The sequence below is a fragment of the Pollicipes pollicipes genome, unplaced genomic scaffold (assembly GCF_011947565.3).
Source record: "Pollicipes pollicipes isolate AB1234 unplaced genomic scaffold, Ppol_2.1 Scaffold_4219;HRSCAF=4965_pilon_pilon_pilon, whole genome shotgun sequence".
NCBI classification, from domain to species: domain Eukaryota; kingdom Metazoa; phylum Arthropoda; class Thecostraca; order Pollicipedomorpha; family Pollicipedidae; genus Pollicipes; species Pollicipes pollicipes.
This window is the reverse complement of record NW_023596448.1, coordinates 24,133,395-24,160,190: the sequence shown is the minus strand read 5'-3', so window position 1 is coordinate 24,160,190 and position 26,796 is coordinate 24,133,395. Positions and strand designations below refer to the sequence as shown.

The following is a 26,796-nucleotide window of genomic DNA, read 5'->3' as shown; positions in this document are numbered from 1 at the left end:
CGCCGACTTCGGACTCCTCGCCCCAACAGCCGTCTCTCTGCCGGCAGGCCGACAGCATGCGCTCCGCCGTCGCCGTGTTGCTCTTGGTGGCGCTGGCCTCGGGCCGGCCGCAGTTCGGCGGCTTCAGCCGCTTCCCGCCGCAACAGTTCCACCGGCCGCCGAGCCACGCCACCGGCGGGGCCTCGAGCAACATCGTGTCAGGGGTCAGCACCGGGCCGCACCAGGGAGCCAGCATCACCCAGCTGAGCGCGTCGGCAGGCGTGAGTCCGCTACCGGCCGCCAGAGGCGCTGCGGGCGCCCACACCAATTTCAATTAATTGGTTTTCGTGCAACACCATTGACCTAATGTTGGGTTGCATAAGTCTTCAATTTCACGGGGCTAACCCCGAGTTATCGCGCTTACTTGGTGCAGTCGTGTGGCGGAATGTTTTTTAGGCAGGATTACGCTTCGGACTTATGTTTTACAATAAGACTGTATGAAACACCGCAGGCATGGCTGAGCTAACTGCGGTCAAGGTTGTCTTAGCATGTCGAATATCATTTTTTCCCGATGGAGCAAATCCAGACAAGTAACAAGCTTTCGACCTCCCCGTGAGCTATGTTTCGACCACCACCCCTGGTGGCGTTGGTTTCTCACACTACATTGCGTCGAAAATTTTACTGTCATGTGCACGTAAAATGCGGCTGCGTATGCACGTAACACATCTGACGTAATATAACGTCTCGGCAATAGCCTCTTTGTCGCTTTGTTCCACCTCATAACGAGGGAGTTTGCTCACGGTTAGTTCCTGTGATAGTCTGCAGTTCCTCGGATCCGTTCTTGTTGTTGCGATGCAGTCTCCGTGATGAAGGGTAACGTGTGATGAAAGGTACCACCTTGTAGATACGAGTTGTTTTTTATATTTATAATGAAAAATTGCACGCAATGACATTAACCGGCCTTGCATTGTCAGGGAACACTGACCAGTAAACGAGAGATAAAACAAGTCATCCTGTGAATATAACTATACAGCCTCTCATGGTAAACTTAAGGTTGTTTGCAGCCTGTCATGGTAAACTTAAGGTTGTTTGCGGCCTCTCATGGTAAACTTAAGGCTGCTTGCAGGCAACAGCAATAATTTATTTCAATGTCCTCCACCTTGAGTGGAAACTTGCGGAGCCATGATGGCCTTTGTTCTAAAATGCATCTCGCGGTTAATAACAATCACATTTAATGCCTTTCTACGGCGCTGTATTGCGCGATTTCCACAGGTCATACCATTGCGGCATGTTGCTTTGCGTGCCGACGCTCTTGGATGTTGTCTTCCCCTAAGTTACCGTGTTGATCTGGTGCCATGACTCTGTGTGGTACTGAACGCCTACCCTTCTCCTGTCTTGCGTTTCTCGTCATGCCGAGCGTCTGCCCACCTCTAAAATCACAATCCTGTGTCGTGCCGAGCGTCTGCCCACCTCTAAAATCACGATCCTGTGTCGTGTCGAGCGTCTGCCCACCTCTAAAATCAAGATCCTGTGTCGTGTCGAGCGTCTGCCCACCTCTAAAATCAAGATCCTGTGTCGTGCCGAGCGTCTGTCCACCTCTAAAATCACGATCCTGTGTCGTGCCGAACGTCTGCCCACCTCTAAAATCACGATCCTGTGTCGTGCCGAGCGTCTGCCCACCTCTATAATCACAATCCTGTGTCGTGCCGAGCGTCTGCCCACCTCTAAAATCGCGACGTGATGTCGTGCCGAACGTCTGCCCACCTCTATCACCCGCGTCCCTGTGTCGCACCAAGTGTATGGCCCAAAGCTAACTGGGCGTGATTCTCGCAGGGGACGGCCAGCGGCAACGCAGTGAGCTCCAACTCCGCCAGCGCCACCAACCTGGCCGGAAGCGGCATCTTTGGCCAGCAGCAGTTCTCCAACACCAATGCCAACTCCAACCAGCAGACGTTTAACGGCTTCGACTTCGGGAAATAGGGCGCGTCGGGCGGCTTCGGCTTCGAAGGATGAGGCCAATTTGGCTGATTTGGCTCCGCGCGGCTGGGAGAAGCGGCCCTGGCGCTACTCTCGTGGGTGGTGATCCCATATCGCTGGAGAGCTCTGTGCCCAGGGTCAGGGGACCTCTGCTCTGCATCATGTGACCCGCGTACTGGAACAGTCTGACCGTGAGTGCTGGATCAGTTTTGTCGTGTTTTCGGCGACTTATGGCCCTACATGCCGCTGCATTGAACTGCGGTATAGTGATAGAAATTCTCAGGAATAAACGCATGTCTACATTAGTGTTGTTTTATCCAATCAATCCACCGAACGAATAATATGGTTTAGCACTCAACCTTTCACCGGGCAGGAACAGCTCGATACTAAAAACATACCACATACCTGCGAACCCTTTTTGAACCCAGACTTTTCATTTTCGAGGTGAAATCCTATTTACACGAAACCCGCATAATTGTTAACAATGTATGTAGACTACGTTGTGCAAAATGGCCTCGGGAAAGCCTCTACATACGACAACAGCCGCATTGTACCAGCGAATGCTCAGTTTCACTTTTTTTTTTACTAGTAATAGCATGCATGGCATTGATCATGCATCGTGATTGATCTTATTCCTTTGCTTCGGCACTCCAAACATCTAGCCGTCTCGCCCTTTAAACGCAGTTCTGGCCATATGCTCGCTTCGCTTCCTACTCGTTTCTTCTGAACGATCGCATGCAAACCGTTGTTTCATCGCCCTGCCCATACCATCCAGTGCACGCAGTCCTCTCCGAATCTCTTCAAAGCAGACCCGTGAAAGTGCAACCTGCTCTGACAGCAGTTAAAGCAGTGGTCACAATCTATCCAAATTTTAAGGCGTCTCGATAGGTCAGCTGCCACCGTTGTTGGACTACCCCCTGTCGACTTTTCCCGGATTTGTCAGCTGTAAGATCCATTGTACAAAGCACATTTTGTAGGTAAGTACGTGTACAGTCCAGTCATCTCATTCGAATGGCAAATTAGGTTTGTTGGGTTGATTGCCGTTACCACTACAAAATTTATGTATGATATTTGCCTGAGCATGGTGCTGTGGAAGAGAAGACCACGTGGTGACAATAGCATGGCGTCAGCTCTTCAGTACAAAGTGTTTCAACATCGTCAGTTGAACAACACTGTAAAAAACATGTCCGTTATTCTGCACATCCTAGCGTCAGAAAGCTACCTCTCGGGAGCAAACTTTTCACTATTTCCGTAAAATAGAGCAAGATGGCAAAAGGCCTTACAGGTCCCGTCACGTTGAGAAACGATCTCACTAATGCGTTTCGTGCAAAGGTGGCACCGGGTTCTCGATCGGGCGTATAAAGGTCTCATCGTTTTCATACCGTTAGCTATGCTTTGGAACAGACAATGCAGGTGATCAGCGAAAGGAATCTCCCTCAAATATGGGACCACGGACGAATAGTTTTGACTTTCCGCTTATCCACAAACCTCCGAAGTCAATAAAACCATGTCGGATGTCGGATAATAAAAGTAATGCGCATTGTTGCTGTCACGCCGACTTGTTCAACTGGCCTCTAGTCGATGCCTACCATATCTATCCAGGTCAGCAGTTTATTTCAACAGCTCTGATGTCGACTCGGCAGGTGAGTTTAACTTCTGACACATGATCGATTCACACCGGCCCTCTTATTAGCAATCACAAAACGCAAACCGCTTTGAAAACATGTATCACCAAAACGTGAAATGCCGATTCGGTCGTCCCGATGTGTTCAGCTCACACTGGCCACTTCACTCTGACCACCTGCACCGAGCGTCGCCTAGGTGTGAGGACTGGCGCGACTCAGACAAGGCTCCAGAACGTGCAGACCCGAGCGGCGAATGTCTCGCTGTTTGCTGTCAGGGATGTCTAGCATCACCCCATCCCCTCCCGTCAGACCCCTGCCGGAGTAGCCTCCCACCGCTGCCGCGCACCAGCGGGTGCCCTCAGCGCACGGACGTTCGGCGGCTGCAACGTCGTCAGCCGGGCCGCGCCGGCGCCGCCGCCCTCAGTAGTCGAAGAACTGGGTGCAGTCGCTGACGCCGGCCTCGCACTCGCAGAGGAGGCCATCGAACAGCTGGAAGCCTCCGGGCGGGTGCAGGCCCGTGTACCAGCCGCGCGCGCGCCCGAACGCCCTGCTGTTCCACTCGTGGTGGTAGCAACCTGCCGGGGTGGCCGGTCGTTGGGCTGGTGCGAGAGCAACAACAACAGCAGACAACGATCGGAGAGACAGCGTGTGGCTGCGGCTGGCTACGAAGCGCGGTTTGACACTTTGTTTTCGCATGTCAGCTGTGTCTGGTTAGCTTGAGGGCTAGATTGACATTCCACTCAACCGAGTTGCTGTTGCTGTGTCCACATTTCGTGACACCGTATGCGTAATCTTTTTTTGGTCCTTAACACAGAGCAACTTTTTTATATTGCATGTGTCAGGCTGCTGCTACTGAACATAAGGCGTTCTTCATCACTTGCAAAATGAATGTGTTAATGCCCGATGGTAATTGCCCCAATCGGACTGGAACAACTACATAGTTACTGAGGAACGTTTTTCTTTAAGCAGCTACCATGAAATACAATATTTTCTTTTCTTGTTTCTAGTATGATCACTTAAGTTGTAAGGTGCACGGTACATATGTAAGGAACAGTAGGTATGCATAAGAGCAGTTATATTGACTTTGTTCCCAATGTATGGGGGAAGTTGAAAACGTTGACGGATGCATTAGGGAAACATTAAAATAGGGACAGAGATCAAAAAGCCATAACCACATATTTTTGTTTAGCCTTTCCGCATGTATCAAAAAGGAGTGAGGACAATTAAAACTACTCCTACGTGCACATGTAGTCGTGTGGATTATTTGCCGAAGTGATGGTGGGATGCCGCTGACGATGTCTTGCAGTGTGGGTACTTACCCAGCTATACAAGTGGTTTGAACTATAAGTTTTTATCAGCTTGTCACCCAAAATCAGCAGGGATTTAGGTTTACACTGCTTGTCGAAGCGAATAGACACCTAAGGTGTGAATCAAACCCATGTCGCGTGTGACATGTGCGTACATACATGCACTGAACCCAGTGTGCGCGCTCGCTCTAAGGGGTGACCTGCGTGCCAACACAGCACCACCCAGTGATGTGAGCGTCCTAATCACATGGCATGATGGCATGTTATGGCATGCCATGGTGCCCTGATAGGACATGACGTGATGTCATGGCATGCCATGACATTATGTCATTACATGATGGCATGACATGATGGCATGACATGATGGCATGGCATGATGGCATGGCATAGCATTACATGCATACATGATATGACATGACATGACATAATGACACTACATGGCATGAAATCCCCCTAATACCATAATATGGCATCAGGCAGCCGAGGCATAATATGTCTATCAGGCATAATATGTCAGGCATAATGTATCAGGCATATATAAAAATCAGGCATAATATGTCTGTCGGCAGCCGAGGCAGGGCGTCAACCGTTACTTACACTCCGAGTTCACCTCCCTGATGACGTAGCTATCCGCTGTGCACCGGAAGGTCTGACACTGGTCAGAAAACGATGCGATCTCCGAGTCCGGGGGGAACATCATGTCGCCCTCGAAGGGACCGCAGCCGCCGTTGTTCTGACCGCACCCTTTCTTCGGTACCTGCCGGCGCCACCGTGCTCAGCACCGCCAGTGTCCCACTCTGCGAGTGGCGCTGTTTTTCTGAGATGGAGTGTCTAACTCTCCAGCGAGGAACGGCCGCTTTCATACTTGGCGTCGTCACCGGTGTTTCATTCACCATGGATATACGAAGCGACCGACGCTTACGCCAACGAAACCACAGGAGCTGCGCATTCCACGAGACGCACGACCGACAAGGGAACGGGGCGCGCTCGGTCCGCACCTGACAGATGGGGTACATCATGTTCTGGCGGCTGTTGCAGAGGTAGTCCCTCCAGCCCTGCGAGCGGCTGGTGACGGTCAGGCCAGCGCAGGCCGTGTAGCGCCGATCGTCCGGCGAGCCCTCCTCCCACGGCTGGAAGGTCAACGTGTCGCCGTCCGAGGTCTGCCACTGGCGGCCGGAGTCGCGGGCGTCCACCCAGCCGCCCAGCACCTCCTCACTGTTGCGTTCCTGCCGCAGAGGACAGCGATGTCACAGCCGCCCAGCACCTCCTCACTGTTGCGTCCCTGCCGCAGAGGACAGCGACGTCACAGCCGCCCAGCACCTCCTCACTGTTGCGTCCCTGCCGCAGAGGACAGCGACGTCACAGTCACCGTGCGGACATGCCGTACTTTTGTCACGGTAGCGTGACAGCGACATTACTGTGACGTCACCGAGGCATCACAGATACGTAATAGTGACGTTATGGTCGCGGAATGGCACGGCTAAGTTATAGCTACGAAACACCTACGTCTCGCAACAGCAGAGCAAATGCATCAGAGCCATCGCGTAGTCAGGCCAGAACCGAGCTACGATTACGTCACAAAAAGTTCCAGTTACGTCACAGCTATATCATCAGTTATCCCATGTGCGACACCACTGCGTCACAGCTGCATCATAATGACGTCACAGAGAGGGGGAGGGGGGTACTCACAGTTGCGATATTTTTGACACCCACGTGGAGACCCGAGTTCAACTCCTGGCTGACAATACCGACTCTGGGAGCCTACATGCCCTTTGTTGTTGTTGATTGGAGTCTACGGACGCGCCGCCAGCGGTGGTCATTTGGCGCCCATAACGAGACCTTACATGCCCTTTGCAGTTTGTACCACTCAATGAAGGGTTGTGCGACGACGTGCGGTTCGCAGCCTTTTGTCGAACTCTGGCACAGCTGCGTCGCCCGTCTGCACCACAGCCGCGGCACCACTGTTTCACAGCCACTTGTTTTACTTGACAGCTTTCTCGCGAAAGGTTGGGTGCATCACCCCCCCCCCAAAACAAAACAAAAACAGGCTAACTCTGGAGCGCCACTACGCAGCAAAGGCGCTGTGCGCGCAGTTGGTGTCCGTTCGCCCATGGCAAGCTGCTAGAGTAGTGCCACATTCCACTGATGCAGCAGTGGCGTGCCCACACCAGATCCCAGTTCCACCAGACTCGCTGCCCCAGCCATAGACGGCAAGCCGGCGGAGCTCAATCAGAGCCCAAAGCCAGAGCCGGCGACGCCAGAGCCGCAGAGCCGGGCTGTGCGATGTGTCTGCACACACCTCCAGCGGCGTCATTTCTTTGTGCATTATTGGGAATGTCGAACTGAGGGTCTGGTAACCCTACCTTATCGAAAATGCACGGGTGCGCAAAGGTGCATCTGTTAAAGGGCCAAACCTAGACTTTGTACTCTTTATTTTGACAAATGGCTGTGTCTTTATCTAAATTAATCATGCTTTAATCATACCTAATTCAAATCCCAACTCAATCATTTAATCATAATTATTTTGATTAATTTGACGGACTTGATTTGATCGATGTTTTGATTAGTTTAATTACTTTGATTTTTACGATTATTTGAGCTACTTTCTATTTCGGTGGGCTAGTAGTCATTGCAAGGAGATAATGTCCAAATGAGAGGGACTTTGAATGATGCTCATACCCTTCCTATTTTGCTCTGTGCTATATGATGATCGATATTGGGGTACCCAAACCAACATAAGCGCCCAAATCAACACATTGATGGGGACAGGGCCCTCACGAAGTAATCCAAACCGACACCGGCGCGCGCACCTCCATGCTGCTGAAGGCGTTAATCAGCTGTGACAGCTGCGCCTGGTTCTGCGGCAGGGCCAGCTTGGCGAGCAGCCGGCCGCAGGCGGCGTTGGCGTCCTTCCACGTCATCAGCTCCTTCCAGATGTAGATGCAGCTGCCGCCCAGGTCCAGCCAGCCGTCCGGACACCGGCTGGCGAAGACGTCTGACGGGGTGACGGCGGAGTGTCAGAGTGTCACAGCGGAGTGTCAGAGTGTCACAGCGGAGTGTCAGAGGCGTCCACAGCGGGTGCACTCCGGGCAGTGTCGCTGACTGCAGACCGGGCTCGTGTCTGTCATCGACTGAGATGTTAGGCCCAACCGTTGTTTCTTTCGGGATGGGCCTGTAAGTGACTGGGGTTCGCGATGACAGGCTTTGGATGATTGGGTGCGAGCTAGAGAATACCAGCGGGCTGCACTGGCGGGCGCATTCAGCCAGCCTGTGCAGACAGCATGGCTTCACCGGCTGGCTATATGCGACGGCGTGGTCTGCCAATGGTGTATGGGCAAGCTGATGTCTGCCCCTGATTTATTGGCAAGGCCTTGTGGATGTAGCCATACTTTAGACCCAAACAACGTTATGCTTCTTTGGCGTCTAATTAGTGTTGACTTACTCGGTCGCGCTTCAGAGCGCGGCTGTTACCTGCAAGGCTACAGTCCTAATGATTCTGAATTCAGCTCTGGCAAACTGCCCAACTTAAGAAGCTCGACCCAATTGTTACGCTTTTGAGAAGCTATTTTCTTCGCATCCACGAACTGTGGGCTCATGCGGCCAGGAGCGGATCCAAGATTTCGCCAACGGTGATGCCACGCTTTATCGTGGTGAGCTCTGAATTTTGGTACACCATGAGAATAAAGGTTTGGAGCCCATAGTGGGGCGCCTGGACTTAAGTACAGCTGAAAAATGAAGGTTTGGGAGCATTTGTGGTACTGCTAAAAATTGGTGCCTCTTCAAATCAAAGGTTACGTGGACCCGAAATGAGCACCTTAGAGTGCTCCTTCACCCTAAGATTTTGGTGCCTCTCCTGCTCAAGGGGGCGGAGGCCTGGCCACATGACCCTTCCCTCTAGATCCGCCTCTGCATGCAGCTTGATCAACAAGGCGAGCAGCTCTTTAAAGGCTGCGATGTGTGACTTGTTGAGCCTTTGCATACAAGCCGCATGACCCGGCCAGGACATTCTGCACCATTCGCGGCGTTTTGTCTGTCACGTTTAATTCACGCAAAAACGTATAGCCGCCAATTATTTCAGAGACGTTTAAAAAGAGATAGGGTCTTGATGACCTAGCGTCCCGCTGATGTGAGACCAAGGAGAAGTCTGACAACCGTGTCTGCAAAAGTGCGAATAAACCCGTCCAGACGGCCAGGCACTCTCGCGTGCAAAACCACGGATCCGCCTGCTAACGTGTTAAGGACGCGTTAAGGAGGGCGGCATATCTTAGCAACCAACACAGATGAAGACGTAAAGCCTCTGCACGGTGCAGCCAAATATGCGGAATGTCATGCTGCAGGCCTCGATTCCTTCCGACCCATCGTACTGGACCTACATTATTCGTGGACCCCTGGTGTCAGACTCATGACGTAAGAAATCGACCAGGCGGCCAACAGCAGTCTTTCCGAAACCGATCTTTAATACGCGAATCTGTGGTGTAGATAAAAAATACTTGGCAATGACGTTACATAGGTGAGTAGCCCTGTTTATTGCCCCGAATATCTCCCAAGGCATTTATGTTTTTTACGTCAGTTTGACACTGATTGCCGAAATAATAAGGGACTGCAAAACCATCGATATCTGTGAGTGAAACTGCCAAGTCTTGCCAGACTCACATTCAGCAAATTTTTGGCAGTGTTGGTAGTAAATTAACGCGTTAGTGCTACAACATTGAACCTCCAGCTTGTGGAGTTATCCTGAAAGAACGAACTTCCAAGGCATTGGTCAAACCCATTAGTATGGATGGTTCACTAGATATCTGGCTCACCTGGTTTAGTTTTTGCCATCATCTACTGCATGGCAACTGATAGCCACCGTCCCGTCATTGTCTCGCTCGTCACACGTTTCACGGGCCGCCTTACTGATTCATACGAGCACTCACCAGGGAAAGAGCCACTGTTATGGTCTCCCAAATCAAGTCCGCATGTCCTTGCAGGCGTCTGCTATAGCTGTGGCATGAGGAATAGATGGAGTGCGTGGTCTTCTTTGGTGTTGAGGCCTAGGGCAGTTCCCGTACATGCTGCAGTACGGGTCTGAATGACGTTGAATGTGGTGGATGGTGTTGTAGGCGTGAATCGGATACATATGTGTGTACAGTGTACTTAACAGGGATCAGGTACACCTGACAAGGTCGGAAGGGACCGGGCCGCACGAAGCTTTGGTATGGTGCACATGCTCACAAGTAAGCATGCGATATTTTCAATAGATTTCTCAGGAATGTTTCGGGGCGGCCGAAGAAAGCAGGGAGACCGAGATAATCAGTGGGGTAAATTAAATCAACAAAAACACAATAAAATCACCAAAACATACAGCCACCCAGGGATAGTGGTGTGCTGGGAAAGATACCAGATAGGTAGGCTTAAAAGTCGCACAAGAAAGCCCGCTGAAGTTGTGGAATCTTCAAGCCATTGTCAAAAGGTAATTGTTTTGAAAACATTCCGAGAGTCACGCAGGATGAGTGAACCCAATTAAGCCATGACTCCCTGATGACAACAGGACATCACTTTATCCAAAAGAATCGCGTTTAAGCTCCAGTAGGTCATGAGACATGGATGAGTTCTCTAGGCAGTTGTTAACCTGCCACGGCAGACAGAAGCACACAACTGTGTTCACTCGTCGCTCACACGGATATTTACGTCGGAATTGAAAAGTTGGTCTGGGACAGGTTTGACGATGCGATTGTTATTTTGGAAGACTTCTACGGTTTTGAAGCATTTGACGCGTGATATGTTTAGGATTTAGTCCGCACTTTTTTAATGGATGTACTTCTAAGATCAGAGCTCACGCTAAACTGCGTTTTTTTGGCGAGCCCTGACCTCTACATCCCATCGTAAAATTCAGTGTTCGGTTTGTTGTATTCAGTTTGAATTAAGTGGTAAAATGGAGTTCAGTGGCGAAAAAATTGGCGTTAAATTCTGCCGTTACAAAGCTCAGTGGCGAAACTTTACTTGCAGCAATGCTCGGCACTGCTTGTTTTCCCTCTAACATCATCTGACCTTTAAGCGCAGCCGCTGTCACCGGCCACAAGCCATCCCAGTCAAAGGCAAATAGCAAACGCCTAAAGCGGCCCGAACCACAGATTAAGACCTTCGAGGCTTGAATTTGTCTCTGAGCAGCGAGGCAGAGATCCCTAATAGGCCGACAGCACGAATCAGACTGATGCCGGTTACAGCGTGTTATTTTAATTATTCACTATAAAGCTGTTTGTACGGTCGTTTCTATGCTTCTGTTCGCTAAATGGTTCCAATTTCTTGGCCGCAAATTGAAAGTTTTGCCTTCTGCTATACCTATCTCACGAGGTTACGCAACGAGTCCAAATTGTGCACCGTTTCGAGCCTGGTGTTCGTTTAACCTGATGAGCAAAGCATGTCATCGCCAACCGAGCGGGGCAGTCTAAGAAAGCAGCACTGTTACACCATCTGCCGAGTTGGGGGCTTCCCTCGCAGCACTCACATGAGGCGGCACGCGGCGCCAACAGCGGGAAAAATACTCACCGGCCGAGAGTTACGAAAAAACATCAGCTGCTTTACTGATGACCTTTATTGATGGTGATGATGATGATGACTTGACTGATGACTGAGCTGTGGCTTTACGCGCTCTCCATGGCAGCAGATGGCATTCGAGTTAGTGATTCGCTACGCGGAAGCATGCGCATCGGTTATAGCACGACCTTTAATGCGCGTGAACTTAAACGTATGTATTCTAATCAGCCGTTGCCAACAAGCCGGTTTCGTTAAAAACTAAACCCATGAGCTCAGTGTCGAAATGTTGACGCCGATGGGCCATATTTATATAGCTACCGTCCTTTTGGCACGTCGCGGGCCTAATTACCGTGCGTCACGAGGAGGCAGCAAATAAGTATACAAATAGTCTCATGGGATTCGTCCAATCGGAATTTGGCCGGTTCCGCCACCACTCGTTTTTAGATTTCGGAGTTTCTGCCTTGCGATGAACGTATAAACTGTGCACTTTGTCTGCAAATTTTTATTTACAACAATAGGTTCACGTTGTCTTGCCGTACGTGATTCATTAAACATCACCAACAGTACCACAAAGTAGGTGTATGTTTGAGTGACACATTTGAAAACTACCACATAAACGCAGCAAAAGCTTGGCGAAACCCCGCGCCGGAAAAACCACCCACGCTACCAAACCCCGACGAAAGACAAGTCCCGAAAGCACAGGGCAAAGCACGCGGAGGAGCTGCACGACCTCGAGGTATGACGCTGTACGGGCGGAGAGAAGGCGACCAAAGCGGGGCGCCTGTGACGGCCGGCACTAGGTGCGAACTCTGCGGCACGCGCCGCCCTGACCTGCCAGTCCGTTGCTGGCGTCCACCCACTGGCCGTCCTGGCAGACGCGGCTGGTGCACTCGTCCACTTCGATGCTCCGGCCCGGCGGGAACAGGTCCTTGCCCTGCTCGCAGCCTGAGGGGACGCGCGGAGACGCGGTTAGGTTCTCCGCACCGTCTGAGAACAGGTTATGCAGACTCCGCAGCAGCAGAAGCAGACTCTGCAGCCAATCCGCAAAGTGTGAACGGACCTTCGCAATCTGAGATCAAACGATGTATCACCGGCTAGGTCCACACCAAGGTCCGAGATCATATGGCGTATCACCGGCTAGATCCACACCACAGTCCGAGATCACGTGACATATCACCGGCCAGGTCCACACCCCAGTCCGAGATCATGTGTCGTATCACCGGCCAGGTCCACACCAAGGTCCGAGATCATATGGCGTATCACCGGTTAGGTCCACACCACGCTCCGAGATCATATGGTGTAACACCAGCTAGGTCCACACCACGGTCCGAGATCATATGGTGTATCACCGGCTAGGTCCACACCACGGTCCGAGATCATATGGCGTATCACCGGCTAGGTCCACACAAAGGTCCGCGATCGTATGGCGTATCACCGGCTAGGTCCACACCACGGTCCGAGATCATACGCCGTATAACCGGCTAGGTCCACACGACGGTCCGGGATCATGCATCGTATCATATGCTAGGTCCACCACGGTCTGAAGGACACGCAATGTCTAGCCCCACGCTCAAATCGCGCATGCCTGCTTACATCTAACGCTACCCACCGTGAGATCGTCAGCTCACCTACGACAGACCCCGAGTCTGTCATTCTACTCACATCCAACCATGTCCAGGTACTCGAGTACTGTTTCTGGCCCGTTTCCGGCGTCATTGCAGCGGACAAACATACATTTGTAAGCCAGCTTGTCCATCTCTGAGTTCGGGGCGAACAGCTTCCCTTTGTACATGCAACCTGCCGGCACACACAACGGGCCTCCAGCATTCGGTGGGGGGGGGGGGGGGGGTCGGCGCAGTCCGTCATGGCCGGTCCAATCGCGGTGGAAAACAGAAACGAATGGTTCAAAGCTAATGCTCATTACATGGGTCGTATCAATGCACGAAAACCTCGGTCGGCAGGGAATGTTCGCACTTGGAGAAAAGCGTGAAATCGCCTCGCCAACGCGACTTTGATCGCAGTTCACGCCACTCGAATGACGGAACCATCTTCTCTCAATCGGCGTTTACAGAGCACTGTTGCGGTCCTCACAGAGCGCTATACCGGTCCTTGCAGAGCGTTGCATCGGTCCTTACAGAGCGCTGTATGGATCAATACGGAGCGCTGTACTGGTCTTTACAGAGCACTGTATCGGTCCTCACAGAGCGCTGTATCGGTCCTCGCAGAGCGCTGTACCGGTCCTCACAGAGCGCTATACCGGTCCTTACAGAGCGTTGCATCGGTCCTTACAGAGCGCTGTATCGATCAATACAGAGCGCTGTACTGGTCTTTACAGAGCGCTGTATCGATCCTCACAGAGCGCTGTATCGGTCCGTGCGGAGCGCTGCACCGGTCCTTGCAGAACACTGTATCGGCCCTCACGGAGCGGTGTCTACACTTGTGCTATGCACCAGGAGGCACTGAACAGGCAGACAGCGCACAGCCCGCTCGCACGCGTAGGAGAGCACCATCCATCCCCTGGTCTGGCAGGCAGTAAAGGCCTGGCCAGGGATGTCCCCGTAGCTTGATGAACAGATGAACCCTGCGATCGTTCGCGGTCCGCCAAGCAACGACAGATCTGCAATCGTCCGCGGTCCGCCAAGCAATGACAGACCTGCAATCATCCGCGGTCCGCCAAGCAGCGAACGGTCGGCCAGCGACTCACCTCGCAACTTACCGAGCAGTGAAGCCGCTGACTGTGACTCACCGTGGCTTGGTAAGCAATGAGGGCTTGGCCTACCATTGCGGCCTTGTGGCTATTAAACGCTACGAGCTTGGCCAACGATTTTCTATGTGGCTTTGCAAGCAGTAATGGTGTGGCCAGCGTCTCACCTTAAGGTCTGTGAAGCCGGAGAGGCTTGGCTTGCGGTGCAGAATTGGCCTATTGCTTGGCAAGAAGAGGGCACAGCCTACGACCAAGCCAACCAAGCGGTCGAGAAGCAGCGGAGCAGTAATCAGAGACCCACCCTATGGCTCGGCAAGCAGTGAAGGCGTGGCCGGCGACTCGTTCAACGACATGGCAAACAGTAATAGACTGGTCCGCAAGATGCCCGCAGCTTGTCAAGCAGCAAATGCTTGGACAACGATTTACATTCACGCTGCGACATGACCAGCAGTAAAGGACCTTCCAGAGACTCACCCTGCGGCTTGTCAAGCAGTAAAGGACCGGCCGGGGACTCACCCTGCGGCTTGTCAAGCAGTAAAGGATCGACCGGAGACTCACCCTGCGGCTTGTCAAGCAGTAAAGGACCGGCCAGAGACTCACTCAGTGGCTTGCCAAGCAGTAAAGGATCGGCCGTAGACCAACCCTGCGGCTTTCCAAGCAGTAAAGGACCGGCCAGGGACTCACCCTGCGGCTTGTCTAGCAGTAAGGGATCGGCCGTAGACTCACCCTGCGGCTTGCCAAGCAGTAAAGGACCGGCGAAAGACTCACCCTGCGGCTTGTCAAGCAGTAAAGGACCGGCCAGGGACTCACCCTGCGGCTTGTCAAGCAGTAAAGGATCGGCCAGAGACTCACCCTGCGGCTTGTCTAGCAGTAAAGGATCGGCCGTAGACTCACCCTGCGGCTTGCCAAGCAGTAAAGGACCGGCCAGAGACCCACCCTGCGGCTTGTCTAGCAGTAAAGGATCGGCCGTAGACTCACGCTGCGGCTTGTTAAGCAGTAAAGGACCGGCGAAAGACTCACCCTGCGGCTTGCCAAGCAGTAAAGGACCGGCCAGAGGCTCACCCTGCGGCTTGTCAAGCAGTAAAGGATCGGCCGTAGACTCACCCTGCGGCTTGTCAAGCAGTAAAGGATCGGCCGGAGACTCACCCTGCGGCTTGCCAAGCAATAAAGGACCGGCCAGAGACTCACCCTGCGGCTTGCCAAGCAGTAAAGGATCGGCGAAAGACTCACCCTGCGGCCTGCCAAGCAGAAAACGACGGGCCAGAGACTCACTCTGCGGCTTGCCAAGCATTGAATGCCTGGCAGCAGACTCACCCGCTGGCTTGGGTGGCTCTGGAGGCTCGTCGCAGAACGGACACATGCCGAACTGGGAGCAGCAGCGCCTGTACCCCAGCTCATCCCCGCTGTACTTCAGCGGGCAGCACTGAGCCTCCGCCAGTGCGTCCGTGTCTGCCGGTCACGCCTCACGTCGGAGATGGGGAACAGCACGGCCGGGAGAACAGCTCCCGGTGGACAGCACGGCCGGGAGAACAGCTCCCGGTGAACAGCACGGCCGGGAGAACAGCTCCCGGTGGGCAGCACGGCAGGGAGAACAGCTCCCGGTGGGCAGCACGGCTAGGAGAACCAGAACAGCTCCAGGTGGGCAGCACGGCCAAAAGAACGGCTTCCGGGAGGCAGCCCAGCCGAGAGAACAGTTCCCGGTGGACAGCACGGTCAGGAAAATAGCTCCCGGTGGGCAGCACGGTCAGGAGAACAGCTCCTGGAGCGGCCGAGGAGCCCAGGAGAGTCTGGTCCACTCAGCGTTGGTAAAGTGTCTTTGGCATACTGATGCGAGGATGTGTGAGGCCCATTGTCAAGCCTTGCATTGGTGGTACACTGGGCGTAACCGTGACTTAAACTGGACTCCGGCCAAAAGTTTACTCATCATGTAATCACTGAGAAGGATTTCAGCATCCGCCATATCATTGTTTAAGTACAAGCGCATAGTCTTCCAAAACGAGCTTCGAGCGTCGAGCAGTGAAAAATGAAGCAATCTATCCTAAAAATGTGCCAACAAACGGGTTTATGCTTGGCTTCGGCCCCATTTCTCAAAGAAGTCCAGGAGGACCATACCCCTGTTTAGGTGTTCCTAAGTGACCACTGCTCGTAATTGTCGCACAATGATCTAGGTCACTGCCCTGCCGCTCCAGCTCACCAGCCTCGCAGATGGGACAGAAGCCGAACTCCTGGCAGCAGTTGTTGAAGTGGATGAGGTCTCCACCCTGCTGATATTGGCAGCATTCCTGAGCCTGCTGCAGCGCTAGTCGGCTTGGACCGCCTGAGGGGACACGGAGAGAGAGCATCAGCGCTACGGTGCGGATGAACTGTCTGATGATGATGATGTCTGAGGGTTTTGCGAGCGTATCGGTTGCTGAGGTCATTTTGCGCTCGACGGCGAGCTGCCTGCACGTGACTGTCAACAAGACGCGATGAGGAAGGCTTCAGACCTGGTATTTCCGGAACCGCTTGAGAGCAAGACTCTGCCAACTATCGGTGTCCCGACCGAGGTCACTACTCATTGGAAGTGAGTCCTTGGTCACCAACTCAGCATGGGTCAAAGCCGGCGGTTGAACCCTCGGCCGAGTTCAAAGGGGCATCGGCTACTCAGCAGGTGTGAGGAAGGGGTCAGTTCCGAAGAAGAGGTTAGGGTGGGATTAGTTGCCGACCAGAAGTGGGAGAAGGGTCAGTTATTCACCCGAGCCCAGTCTTCATGGGCACCGTACCTACCTGAGGCTGCTACCTAGACGTCATGACGACGACTACGCCGTACACAAATGACTAATCCAAGGCATTGGAACTGCTGTGACGCAGTTAACTGCAATGTCATCGGTTGCAATCTTCTGGAAGCGTTTGGTAACGGGACACAGATGTCGGAAATGGTCTGGTGCTGACCAGATATTGAAAGGGGTCCGCTTACTGACGAGAGGTCGGGGAGGGGTCAACTACTGACCAGATGAGCTGTCAGGCATCGGCACAGCGAGGTCTCAGCCACTGGCCAGAGTTGGGGGGGGGGGGAGGGGGGGGGGGGAATCAGTTACTGGCCGGGAGACGGCAAGAGCAAGCTGCTGGCCACTGGTTCGGGGGGAGGGGTGAGCTAACCAGCAAAGACTAGGAGCGATAATTTGCCGTCCGAGGACGGAGCGGGGTGAGCTACTAACCAGCGGTGGAAGAGGAGCCAGCTACTGACCTGAGCTCGCTCCGAGGTTCGGCTGAGGGCACCTCGTGTTCCGACGCGCCTGACGACATTGCCGCCGCTGCTGACCTCGGTACTGTGAGCAGTCGATGTTGCCAAATTCACTGTCCGCAAAACAAGACACGCACGGCAGGTTAGCTTTATGAAAACCATGCGGCTGCCACGAAGCTCGCAAGCAAAAGTGCTCCAGCGTGTTTGCTACTGCTTGTTTTCGATGGAGAATATAGCCGTGGCTTCGTGTCACTTTTTCTGTTTGTTTTTTTTTTTTGGCTGGGGGAGGGGGCTTCAGAGAGCATAGGTAGCATGTAAAGCGAATGGCCAGCTGCTTTGTTTAATTGCTGCAGGTAGTAAAGACATTTTTATTATTCTGGTGTACTTTTCGATTTGCCTCTTAGTGCATCGTGCCATATCAACGATATGTTTTTGTTCAGGTTTCCAACGTCTCCGGTGTGTATTCGCACGCCAGAACATTTTTCAGGCAATGCAACTGTTGGGCCAAATTCGTTTTACGTAGAAACTAAATATGTGATTTGTGCGTCAATGATCACTGAAGGTTGCCATGACACCGTGTTTGCGTCATTGGGGCTTTACGACGCACTCGGCTGCTGAGGTTATATGGCGTCGCCTGCATCTCACCCTGGCAGGAAGGGTGGGCGCCGCGGAGAATCGAACCCCGTACCTCTCGTTTCCCAGACGCGCAGTAGTTAACGCGACCACGTTAACCACTACACTCCCGGCAGACCCGTTGCCAAGACACTGCTGAAATCACGAGGAGCATACATTTTTCGACCTCCAGTTCAATACAAGATGCGAAAGTAAAAAATCGGTGTAGCATCGGTCTGCAACGCTTTGGTTTCCCCACCATGCCCAGTGAGCTCACTTGGCGGCGAAGGGGGGCGGCTCTGGCCTGCCCCCAGACGCCACGCGGTTCCCTCGGCGAGACCACAGGCACCGGCGCCGCTGCCGCCCTCGCAGCTGAGAGCAGTCCACCACCGGGCTGCCGGGTCACATGTCAAGGTCACACAAGGGCCCGCGGTCGGCCGATCGGGCCATGGGGTGACAGCCAGCAGGCTGGCTGGCTGGCAGGCTGCACTCGATCGCCATGCTCCATGAGCTCGCTCTCAGTTGTTTACCCACTTCCGTCTTTTGCTGCTCTCCGCCGTCGTACATGTCATGCTTACTGCGATCTTGTGTCACACGGTCGATGTCTTTCGTCTTTCATGCTCTCCCGCACGCCTTTCAGCACTCTCTCGCTGTTCGGACATCGCGCGAGCACTCTCTCGCTGTTCGGACAGCACGCGAGCACTCTCTCGTTGCTCGGACACCACCTAACTGCACGCCTTTCAGCACTCTCTCGCTGCTCGGACATAACGCGAGCACTCTCTCTCGCTGCTCGGACACCACCCAACCGCACGCCATTTTCCAGTCCCCGTCGTCTATTCCACCATCTCGCGAGCACATCTCAGTTGGAAATGCCCAGTCCACGCTCCGTCCTATGTGTGACTGCAGCTCGACTGCCCAGAACCTGGGATATGCCATCGGGACCAGAAGCGTGGCCAAGGAGATGGCTTTTGGGGCATGCCCCCGCTCCCTACCCTGGAGCTGGTGGGGTGATGGCACGAAAACTACTGGGGTCAAAGGGCCTGGTACTTTTTAGTCGTTCCGGGTGCTCGTAGAGGTTAAAGACATCAAAAAAGGTCGCTGAGGCATGAAAAGGGGGTTACGAGCCCCCCAAATCGGTCGAATGCCAAAACACGGCTCCTATGGCGACGCAGTGAGTCCTTGCCTAAAAGGGTCTTGATTTGACCCCCTATATGCCCCGATTTGACTTCCTCCTGGGCGATAGTCAGGTTTGTGGTTTTTAGGTTTATAGGTTTAGGTTTTTAGGTTTAGGTTTTTAGGTTTAGGTTTTTAGGTTTAGGTTTTTAGGTTTAGGTTTTTAGGTTTAGATTTTAGGTTTAGGTTTTTAGGTTTAGGTTTTTAGGTTTAGGTTTTTAGGTTTAGGTTTTTAGGTTTAGGTTTTTAGGTTTAGGTTTTTAGGTTTAGGTTTTTAGGTTTAGGTTTTTAGGTTTAGGTTTTTAGGTTTAGGTTTTAGGTTTAGGTTTTTGGGTTTAGGTTTTTAGGTTTAGGTTTTTAGGTTTAGGTTTTTAGGTTTAGGTTTAGGTTTATAGGCTTTTGCCTGGCTATTACCCTTTTTCCCTGCGTTTCGATTCACTGCTGCCACAAAGCTGCAATTCAAAGGGGACACAATAGTAAAGGAGGGCCCTTTCATCCCTCCCGCCCTTCCCCAAATTTGTATGGCCTTCTGTCAATCAAATAAGCTACAATAAATGCAAACGGCTCATCACAGATTATGCAGTGCGCGGCATTTCGCCTTACATCTGGAGACGTCAAGAAATTGGGAAAAAGCAAGGGGCGTATTTTTACACATTTGTCCCACGCAACCGTAGCCGTGCAATGGTGTATTGTTTGCAACGCGTGCCGCGTAGCCAGCAGCCGTTGCTCTTTAAACTTACGTGACGGGGCTGTCCATGTAATCACTGACTACATCATACTCCTGAAACAGACAAAATCAGTGTAATGAAGCTGATTTTCCTGATGAATAAATGAGGTTTGTTTTTTGGACCGAATTAGAACTGACATATTTGCACCGTTTTCACGCGACTGGGGATCCCTGTCCAGCTTATGGCCCAGTTGACGTCTGTCTGCGGTCGCCTGAATAAGTGCACTCAGGGGCTTAAAAAAATACGTGCAGTGTGCACCAAAAGTGTCTAAGAACTAACCGGGTGACAGGCACCAGAACCCCGCCCCCTCCCTCCCACCCCGAGCCAACTCAGCAATTCCGGTTTCGAAGCGCGGAGAACGCGCCGTGACCCGCTCACGGCCCGCGAACTCAAGGCGCCCCGCCACGAGACCGAGGGAGGGGGGGGGGGGTCACCCACCAGGTAATCCGTCGTCACAGTCTGATGCTGCGGTGGAGGGGCTGGTGCTGCGAATCGCTTCTGGTCATCGTCGCCCGACTTGATGGTGTTCAGGAGACTGCTGGCCACAGAGCCGAGTTTCTTCAGGCCTGGGGACGACAGCAGCGACGGTGAGCGATGCTGGTGGCGGTGCTGGTGGCGGCGCTGGTGGCGGTGCTGATGGCGGCGTTGCGCTGCTTCGTCAGGCGTTCGGTGCGATCGCCGTAGATAACTACGACGATTAAAATCGAGGTTATCGTCAAGGGGTGTGTGGGGGGGGGGGGAGGGGCAGGGGCGATGTTGGGCAGCCTGCCCCCAGCCTTACAGTGAGGATCACCAAAATAGGGGATTCTTCCTTAACCCCAATATTCGAAGCATTGTTGAAAAAACAATGTTATCAGGCAGGCTTAGTAAAGAAGGCATAAAGGTGGGCATAAAGAGCGGTTTATGGAGGAACTTGACTATTGACCATATATCGATTCTCAAGACATTGTGCAAGGCTATGCCAATGCATTATGGCAGCAACACATCATTTTAAAACAAGCGTAGAGTATCGGGATCCACTGCAATCTTGCCACATAAGTTTGCAAAATAATTACGTGTTCGCGCGGAGGACTTCTGCGCACCCTGGCAACGCTAGCCTACAGTGACCTTGAACATTATGGATCATATTGCTCTGATAATCCTGAAAGAATGGGTCAAAGCAATGCGGGATATTTGGACAAAGGACCGAACGGAAAAGGGCGAATGGAAAAGAGTCGAACAAAAAAACGAGCCTCAAAAAGCCAGCGGGGGTTAAAGTTGAATCAGAAAAGTCGGAGGATAAAAGGTGAAAAAGGTGGAGGTCGACAGGAATGAATGTGAGGCGTACCGGGAAGGGTCGAAGGACAAAGAAACAACAGTGATAAATGGTAGAAAGGGATGAAAGTGCAATCAGTAAGAGTAAAGAAATAGTAATGTCGATAGGGACTGAAACAGACACTTCGACGCTGGGATCCAAAGCACCAGGGGCAAACATGAACCAGGACTTGATGTTTGTACAATAACTGGTGGGAACCAGGGTACGGGGGTCTGGTGTTTATGGAAAGCTGAGGGAACCAGGAATTAGGTCCTGGTGCTTCTGAAGGGAACAGTGCGGATCAGGAAGAGAGTCCATGTTTTTAGTTGCCAAATAACCAGTGAGAACAAGGAGTCAGGACAGCCCATGACATCCAGAAAATAGGAGGCGAGGTTTATGAAATAACCAGCCAAACCAAGCCTCCAAAATCTCGTTATCAGAGCGGGAAGTGGGAAATCAGGAATCAACATTGGTAACTACGCACGTGCCTGTGCAGCACCAGGACTAACGAAAAACGGAATTCACGTCAGGCGCCGCCGCCGTACGCCGCGTCCTGCCGTGAACGCCTGTGCTGCTCGCAACCGACCCACATAATGGCTAGGGAAGGCATTTTCATCGCGATAGGTAGAGGCTATCGGGATAGATAGAGGCTATCGGGGCTCCCTAGCAGATCGTCCATCTGATAACACAAGGGCGTGATTCGCATGGCTTGGTTATGAAGGGTAGAAGGGTAGAAGGCTGTCAGAAGGCTTTCCTGTCAGAAGCGTTTACGGGGTTAGCACGGAAGAGCCCGAACTAGAGGACCCGGTGTCATATATGTCATGTAGGTTGTAATAAAATGTTGTGATATGTTCGATGTGTAATGTGTAATATGTCCTTTCGCACGCATATCATCACGTTCAGCACAAGCTGATAGGATTCTGGCCATCCACTTGCCTGCCAGGCCAACAGTAGAATCCATGCCGCTTCGTCATCAAGACAGCGATGGAGAAACGCATTGAACCTACTGTCGTACACGGGATCACATCTGATTTCATGTCGGGTGTTCAATCATTTCGCTTTTTTCTGTCTCCAGTCGTCTTGGCTACCTGCTTACTTAATTTTATTCCAATCGACGTTTTTCACGTCAAATTTTATCTATATCTTGTTTTCTGACCTTACTTTTGTCCTTTAGTTCTCTTATCCCCTCACGACTTTGTCCGATTGGAGCTGTACTTCTGTTGACTTTTTTCATTCGAAGTGTTTTCCAATCTGATGCCGCTCTCTGCTTTTATCCCTTCGACTTCAATTTCTTTCGACTATTTCCGTTCCCTTTTTCCACTCGTTCCTTTATTGAACTCTGTCCCGGAACCCAGTGTTTGGTACCCGACGAAGGATATCGGTTCTGCTACGTCGTGATGAATGAAATCCTTGTTGGATTGTTGCAGCAGAGAGAGCAGTTTCCAGAAAAAAAATCATCAGCCGCAATTTTTACATTTGTATCATAAGAATAATGTCTTTACGTACCCAGCCATTTTCACCCACACATGCTCCAGGTCAACTGCATTGCCCCTCCAGGTATTGTATCAGAACTATGGTCCGACCTTTACCACGGCTCTCACATGGATGTTTATGCCAGCGTAAACATGCAGTGTATGCCATGACACATAAACATCACAGACCTGTTCCGGGAAGTTCCACAGAGTTGGTGTGTAAAAAAGGCACATGCTGTTTCTATACCCTTGTTAAATGCATCACTGTGGGAGAAAATAGCATGCACAATGATCATTTTACCACGTCATTGTTTGCGAGACAGAAAGCGGCCAAGGAGTCTTCGATGGCGCGTCAGGCATACGCGACATTACAACATACTGCCTTGCGGCGTAAAATGTTATCATATGTACTTTCGCAAACATGTTATTACGTTCACCACATGCCATTAGGACTATGGTGATCCGTTTGCCTGCCAGGCCAAAAGTATAATCTATGCCGCTCCGTTATCAAGATCGCCGAAGCTACCTGGTATTCCAAAAAATCGTCCAGATACCCCGTCTTCCCCGGGGTCCACTAGATCTTCGTCAGGATCAATGATTTCGGGTTCCGCTGTGCTTGGCGGCCCGGTGACCTCCGCAAGTGGGGGGTCCTCGGGAAACTCGAATTCTGGAAAACAGATGAAGATGTTTGAAGGAGAGTTGAAAATTCCCCTGGCTACATTTTCGTCGATGGAAACCGATGCAGAAAAAATGATACACGTCTGATGTGTGCATGCCATATACATGCGTCACACGCGTTATATGTATACCTACAAACATATCACGTGTGCATAACACATACATGCACACCAGTTGTACATACATGTGCAGTTTTGCGGAAGGGTGGATGGTGTAACGCAGCGCGTTTCTGTTCCATTTGCTTCTCTCGCTTGTGGGTGATTGACAATATTTAACACACGTTCGGGGGGGGGTTCAATTTGACCCCCCCCCCCAACCCGAAGGTTTTCCAAAATGGTTTCCGGACGGCGCTGTGAACCCGCGCCAAATTTTACATAGCTGTAGACAATTGAATACGGATTGTTGGTTTCAAAAATTTGGATGTACCTTTTAAGGTCACTGATCTATCTAGGTCAAAGCCAGGCCATGAATTCAGTGAAGACGATTTCTTGGGAAACCTTTAATCTGATCCAAAGACCTTATGTTAGAAGCTACACATTTCTGAGATGTTTTTTTTTAGGTAGCATAACAATAGAATGAACAAGTCTACTGACCTAGGGCCAGGTATGAAGGTCCGACCTAGGTCAGAAACAACCTGTTTTATTTCTCTAGACTATTTACACAAGACCATTTCATTATTCTATTACTCTGTGTGGGGTGCTTCCGGCACTCGTTTCAAATTTATTGATAACAGCAACTGCATTGCAATCTTCTAGAGACTTCTTAAGAGTCAGGATGGGTCACTAATCTTAAATGAATCGGGTCAACATTTTGTTCTTAGGAGCATACTGCCTAGCGTAATCTTTGACGCTTATTCGAATGCAAAACTCAAAGCAGTCTTGTATGGTTCTGGCAACATGACCTCCGAAAGATCGAACAAGGTCAATGACCTTAAATGAGCACCAGTGATCTTTTGCTTGGAATTGATATCTAGGTTCTGGGGCACCTTGAACACCAATCTGGAGTTTGATCCTGTTTGACTTTATTTGACCCGAAGCCTAGGCCTCGAGTCTGAGCTCGGGTTAGGTCATGGCCTGGGAACCCGAATTTGGGCACAAGTAAGGTCACGTACAGGCCAACGCATCCTGTGAATTTGGTGTTCTTAGCTCTTTTAGTTTCTGAGATCTCAGGAGACTGGTCAAATTGACTCCCACTCGAGTGTAGGGTATTCAGCAAGCAACCCGGCCGCGCGTGTTAACAAACGTTATGTCCAATACTAGAAAACGCTCCGGCAGCCATTTTGGGCCGTTGCGTGGCGACACCAGTCCGGTAAACTTCGATGTTATTCAGGGGTAAAATTGTGGTTTCGGTTGACGGGGCTGGCCACTGGGAGTAGACCTTCCCATCGCATCACTATTCTCGAAAACAGGCAAGTTAATGAAATGAATGTAACTAAAACGCGATTAGCTGTTATGCTTATTCTACTGCTAATGATGTGATTGACGATGCGACGATAGTAATGCAATTCGTGATGTGGCGTGATCCTTTGGCTCCAAGAAGAGGGTGTTGCTTAGGTTAACTTTGGTTAGGTCAGGTGTGGTCAGGTTAGGTGTGGTTGGGGGAGGTCATGCTAGGATGGGATGGGTTAGGTTACGTTAAGTTGCTTTAGGTAAGATTAGGTTAGGTTAGGTTAGGTTAGCCTAGACAAGGTCAGGTTATGTCAGGTCTGATTAAGTCAGGTTAGATGAGGTTGGGTTAGGTTAGGGTAAACCGGGTTGGTTGATGACAGTGCACTTGAGCTTCAATGCGGTAGTTGCCATGCGTGCGTCTACGTGGAGGGCCTGGGTTCAATTCTCGACTCATGCCGCGGTCTTTGCGCGCGCGAGTTTCGTTGGACGATGGTCGTCGTTTTGTTATTGTCTAAGACTCAGTCACCTTACGCGTCCTTGACCTGATACAATGTGCGCTCGTTCACAGAGCTGCGACGAATAGAGTGCCGCATTAGGGCAGACATTTCTTTCTCTGCTCTGTCCTTATGCCGTGGCATTGAGAGCGTCGAGTGCGGCATTAATTTGAGGTGAGCACCGACGAGAGACGTTACTTCCCGGGAGCGGTGACGCCTGTAGGGGAGCGGCTCTCACCTGGGAGGGAGCGGTGCTCACCTGCCGGAGAGCGGCTCTCACCTGTGAGGGAGCGGTGCTCACCTGTCGGGGAGCGGCTTCCGCCCGTCTGGAAGCGCCTCTCTCACCTGAGGTGGCTGTCGCCAGCAGCAGCAGCACGAGCAGTCGCTCCATGGCTAACCAGCACCGATTCGGAGCTACGGGGACGGCGGACAGCGGCCGGCGGCGCCCGGGGCGGCGGACTGAGCGCTGCTGCCGCCGCTGGCGGTAAACACAGCGCGAGCAGACGCCGCGCCGTGGAAATACCAGCCGCCCCGGCCAGCAGCGGCGTGTGTTTGAGGTCGTCGAAGAAAGAAACACTGTCGCAGGACGCCGCACGCAGGAGCACGGTCGAATCTCGGCCAGAGAGACACCGGTGACCCAGCGGCCGCAGCGACGCTGCGTGCAGCGACGCCCGAGGAGTGCCGGTCGCGCGGCTAACCAGGCAGCTGGCGGGCCGACACAACGACCAGGAACCGACTGCACGCCTGTGAGCTTTGCTGGTGTGGGCCTGGCCGTGACTAGCTGGCCTGTCCAGATGTTGAGAAACCTTGTCGGGATTCCGTGATCAGCTGGCCTGTCCAGACGTTGAGAAACCATGTCGGGATTCCGTGACCAGCTGGCCTGTCCAGACGTTGAGAGACTATGTCTGATTTAAATTTAGAAAGACACCACGCGCTGGCGGTTAAAACAACATCGTTGAGCTCAGGCTTACATAGCGCTATTTTTTCCTTCCAACTGTTTAGCGTTCCGTGAGTTGCTCAATGCGAGTAGCAGTTCTTCACACAATCTCCAAACATCGCTAGGCCTATTTTACACTACGCCACTTCCAATTATCACAAACCGTGCACGTGTGTGCGTGTGCTCCGCATGGTTTGTGTGCTCTGTGTTCTGTGCGTTCTGCGTGCTTTGTGTGCTCGATGTGTTCTGTGTGCTTTGTGTGCTCTGTGTGCGCTGTGTTTTCTGTGTCTTAGTGTGTTCTGGTCGTAGTGTAAGCCAGCCCCGTTTTTAGGTCATAAGACCTATGGGTGCGGCCAGTCCCCGTACGCAGTCGCGTGGGACGCTTCAAAAACCGAATGGGTCAAGCCTCTTTCAAAGCAACTTCTCGCCATGCGTTACAATAACCTCGTTGGCAAAATTGCGCGCAGAATGAAGGCGCAGTCCGTTGGCCTCCCTGCTCGTACGCCTATGCCCAGGCGCCACGTCAACCATCAGCGCAGTCGAAAAGCCGGTGTAAACAGCGTCACGCCTATGTAAACAGTGAGGGGCGCCATCGACCGGGGAAGCGCACAGGCCTCGCTCTGTCATACCCAGTAACTCGGTAAGCTGCTTTCTCGGAAAAGGGCCACGTGAAAGCCGGCCGCTCG

The 26,796-nt window shown here is 52.1% G+C and overlaps 2 protein-coding genes across 3 annotated transcripts; one reads left to right on the top strand and one right to left on the bottom strand.

Moving 5' to 3' along the window:
- On the top strand, nt 1–1,974 carry LOC119095987 (uncharacterized). The gene is made up of 2 exons (XM_037218854.1): nt 1–260; nt 1,813–1,974. The coding sequence occupies exons 1-2, from the start codon at nt 57–59 to the stop codon at nt 1,957–1,959; spliced, it is 351 nt and encodes a 116-aa protein (XP_037074749.1). The 5' UTR covers nt 1–56; the 3' UTR covers nt 1,960–1,974.
- Nucleotides 1,975–3,549: 1,575 nt separating this feature from the next.
- Nucleotides 3,550–25,888, bottom strand: LOC119094886 (uncharacterized). 2 transcript variants are annotated; one of them, XM_037217794.1, is made up of 14 exons: nt 25,519–25,888; nt 23,140–23,280; nt 20,286–20,413; nt 19,860–19,900; nt 18,224–18,340; nt 17,338–17,447; nt 16,306–16,428; nt 15,426–15,560; nt 13,070–13,204; nt 12,239–12,352; nt 7,699–7,883; nt 5,887–6,114; nt 5,486–5,645; nt 3,550–4,156 (listed from the first exon to the last, which is right to left on the bottom strand). In XM_037217794.1, exons 1-14 carry the CDS (start codon nt 25,562–25,564, stop codon nt 4,002–4,004), a joined length of 1,818 nt encoding a protein of 605 aa, XP_037073689.1. In that variant the 5' UTR covers nt 25,565–25,888; the 3' UTR covers nt 3,550–4,001. The 2 variants fall into 2 exon arrangements, with proteins under 2 accessions (XP_037073689.1, XP_037073690.1); XM_037217795.1 differs by lacking the exon at nt 18,224–18,340.
- Between the last annotated feature and the right edge of the window lie 908 nt (nt 25,889–26,796).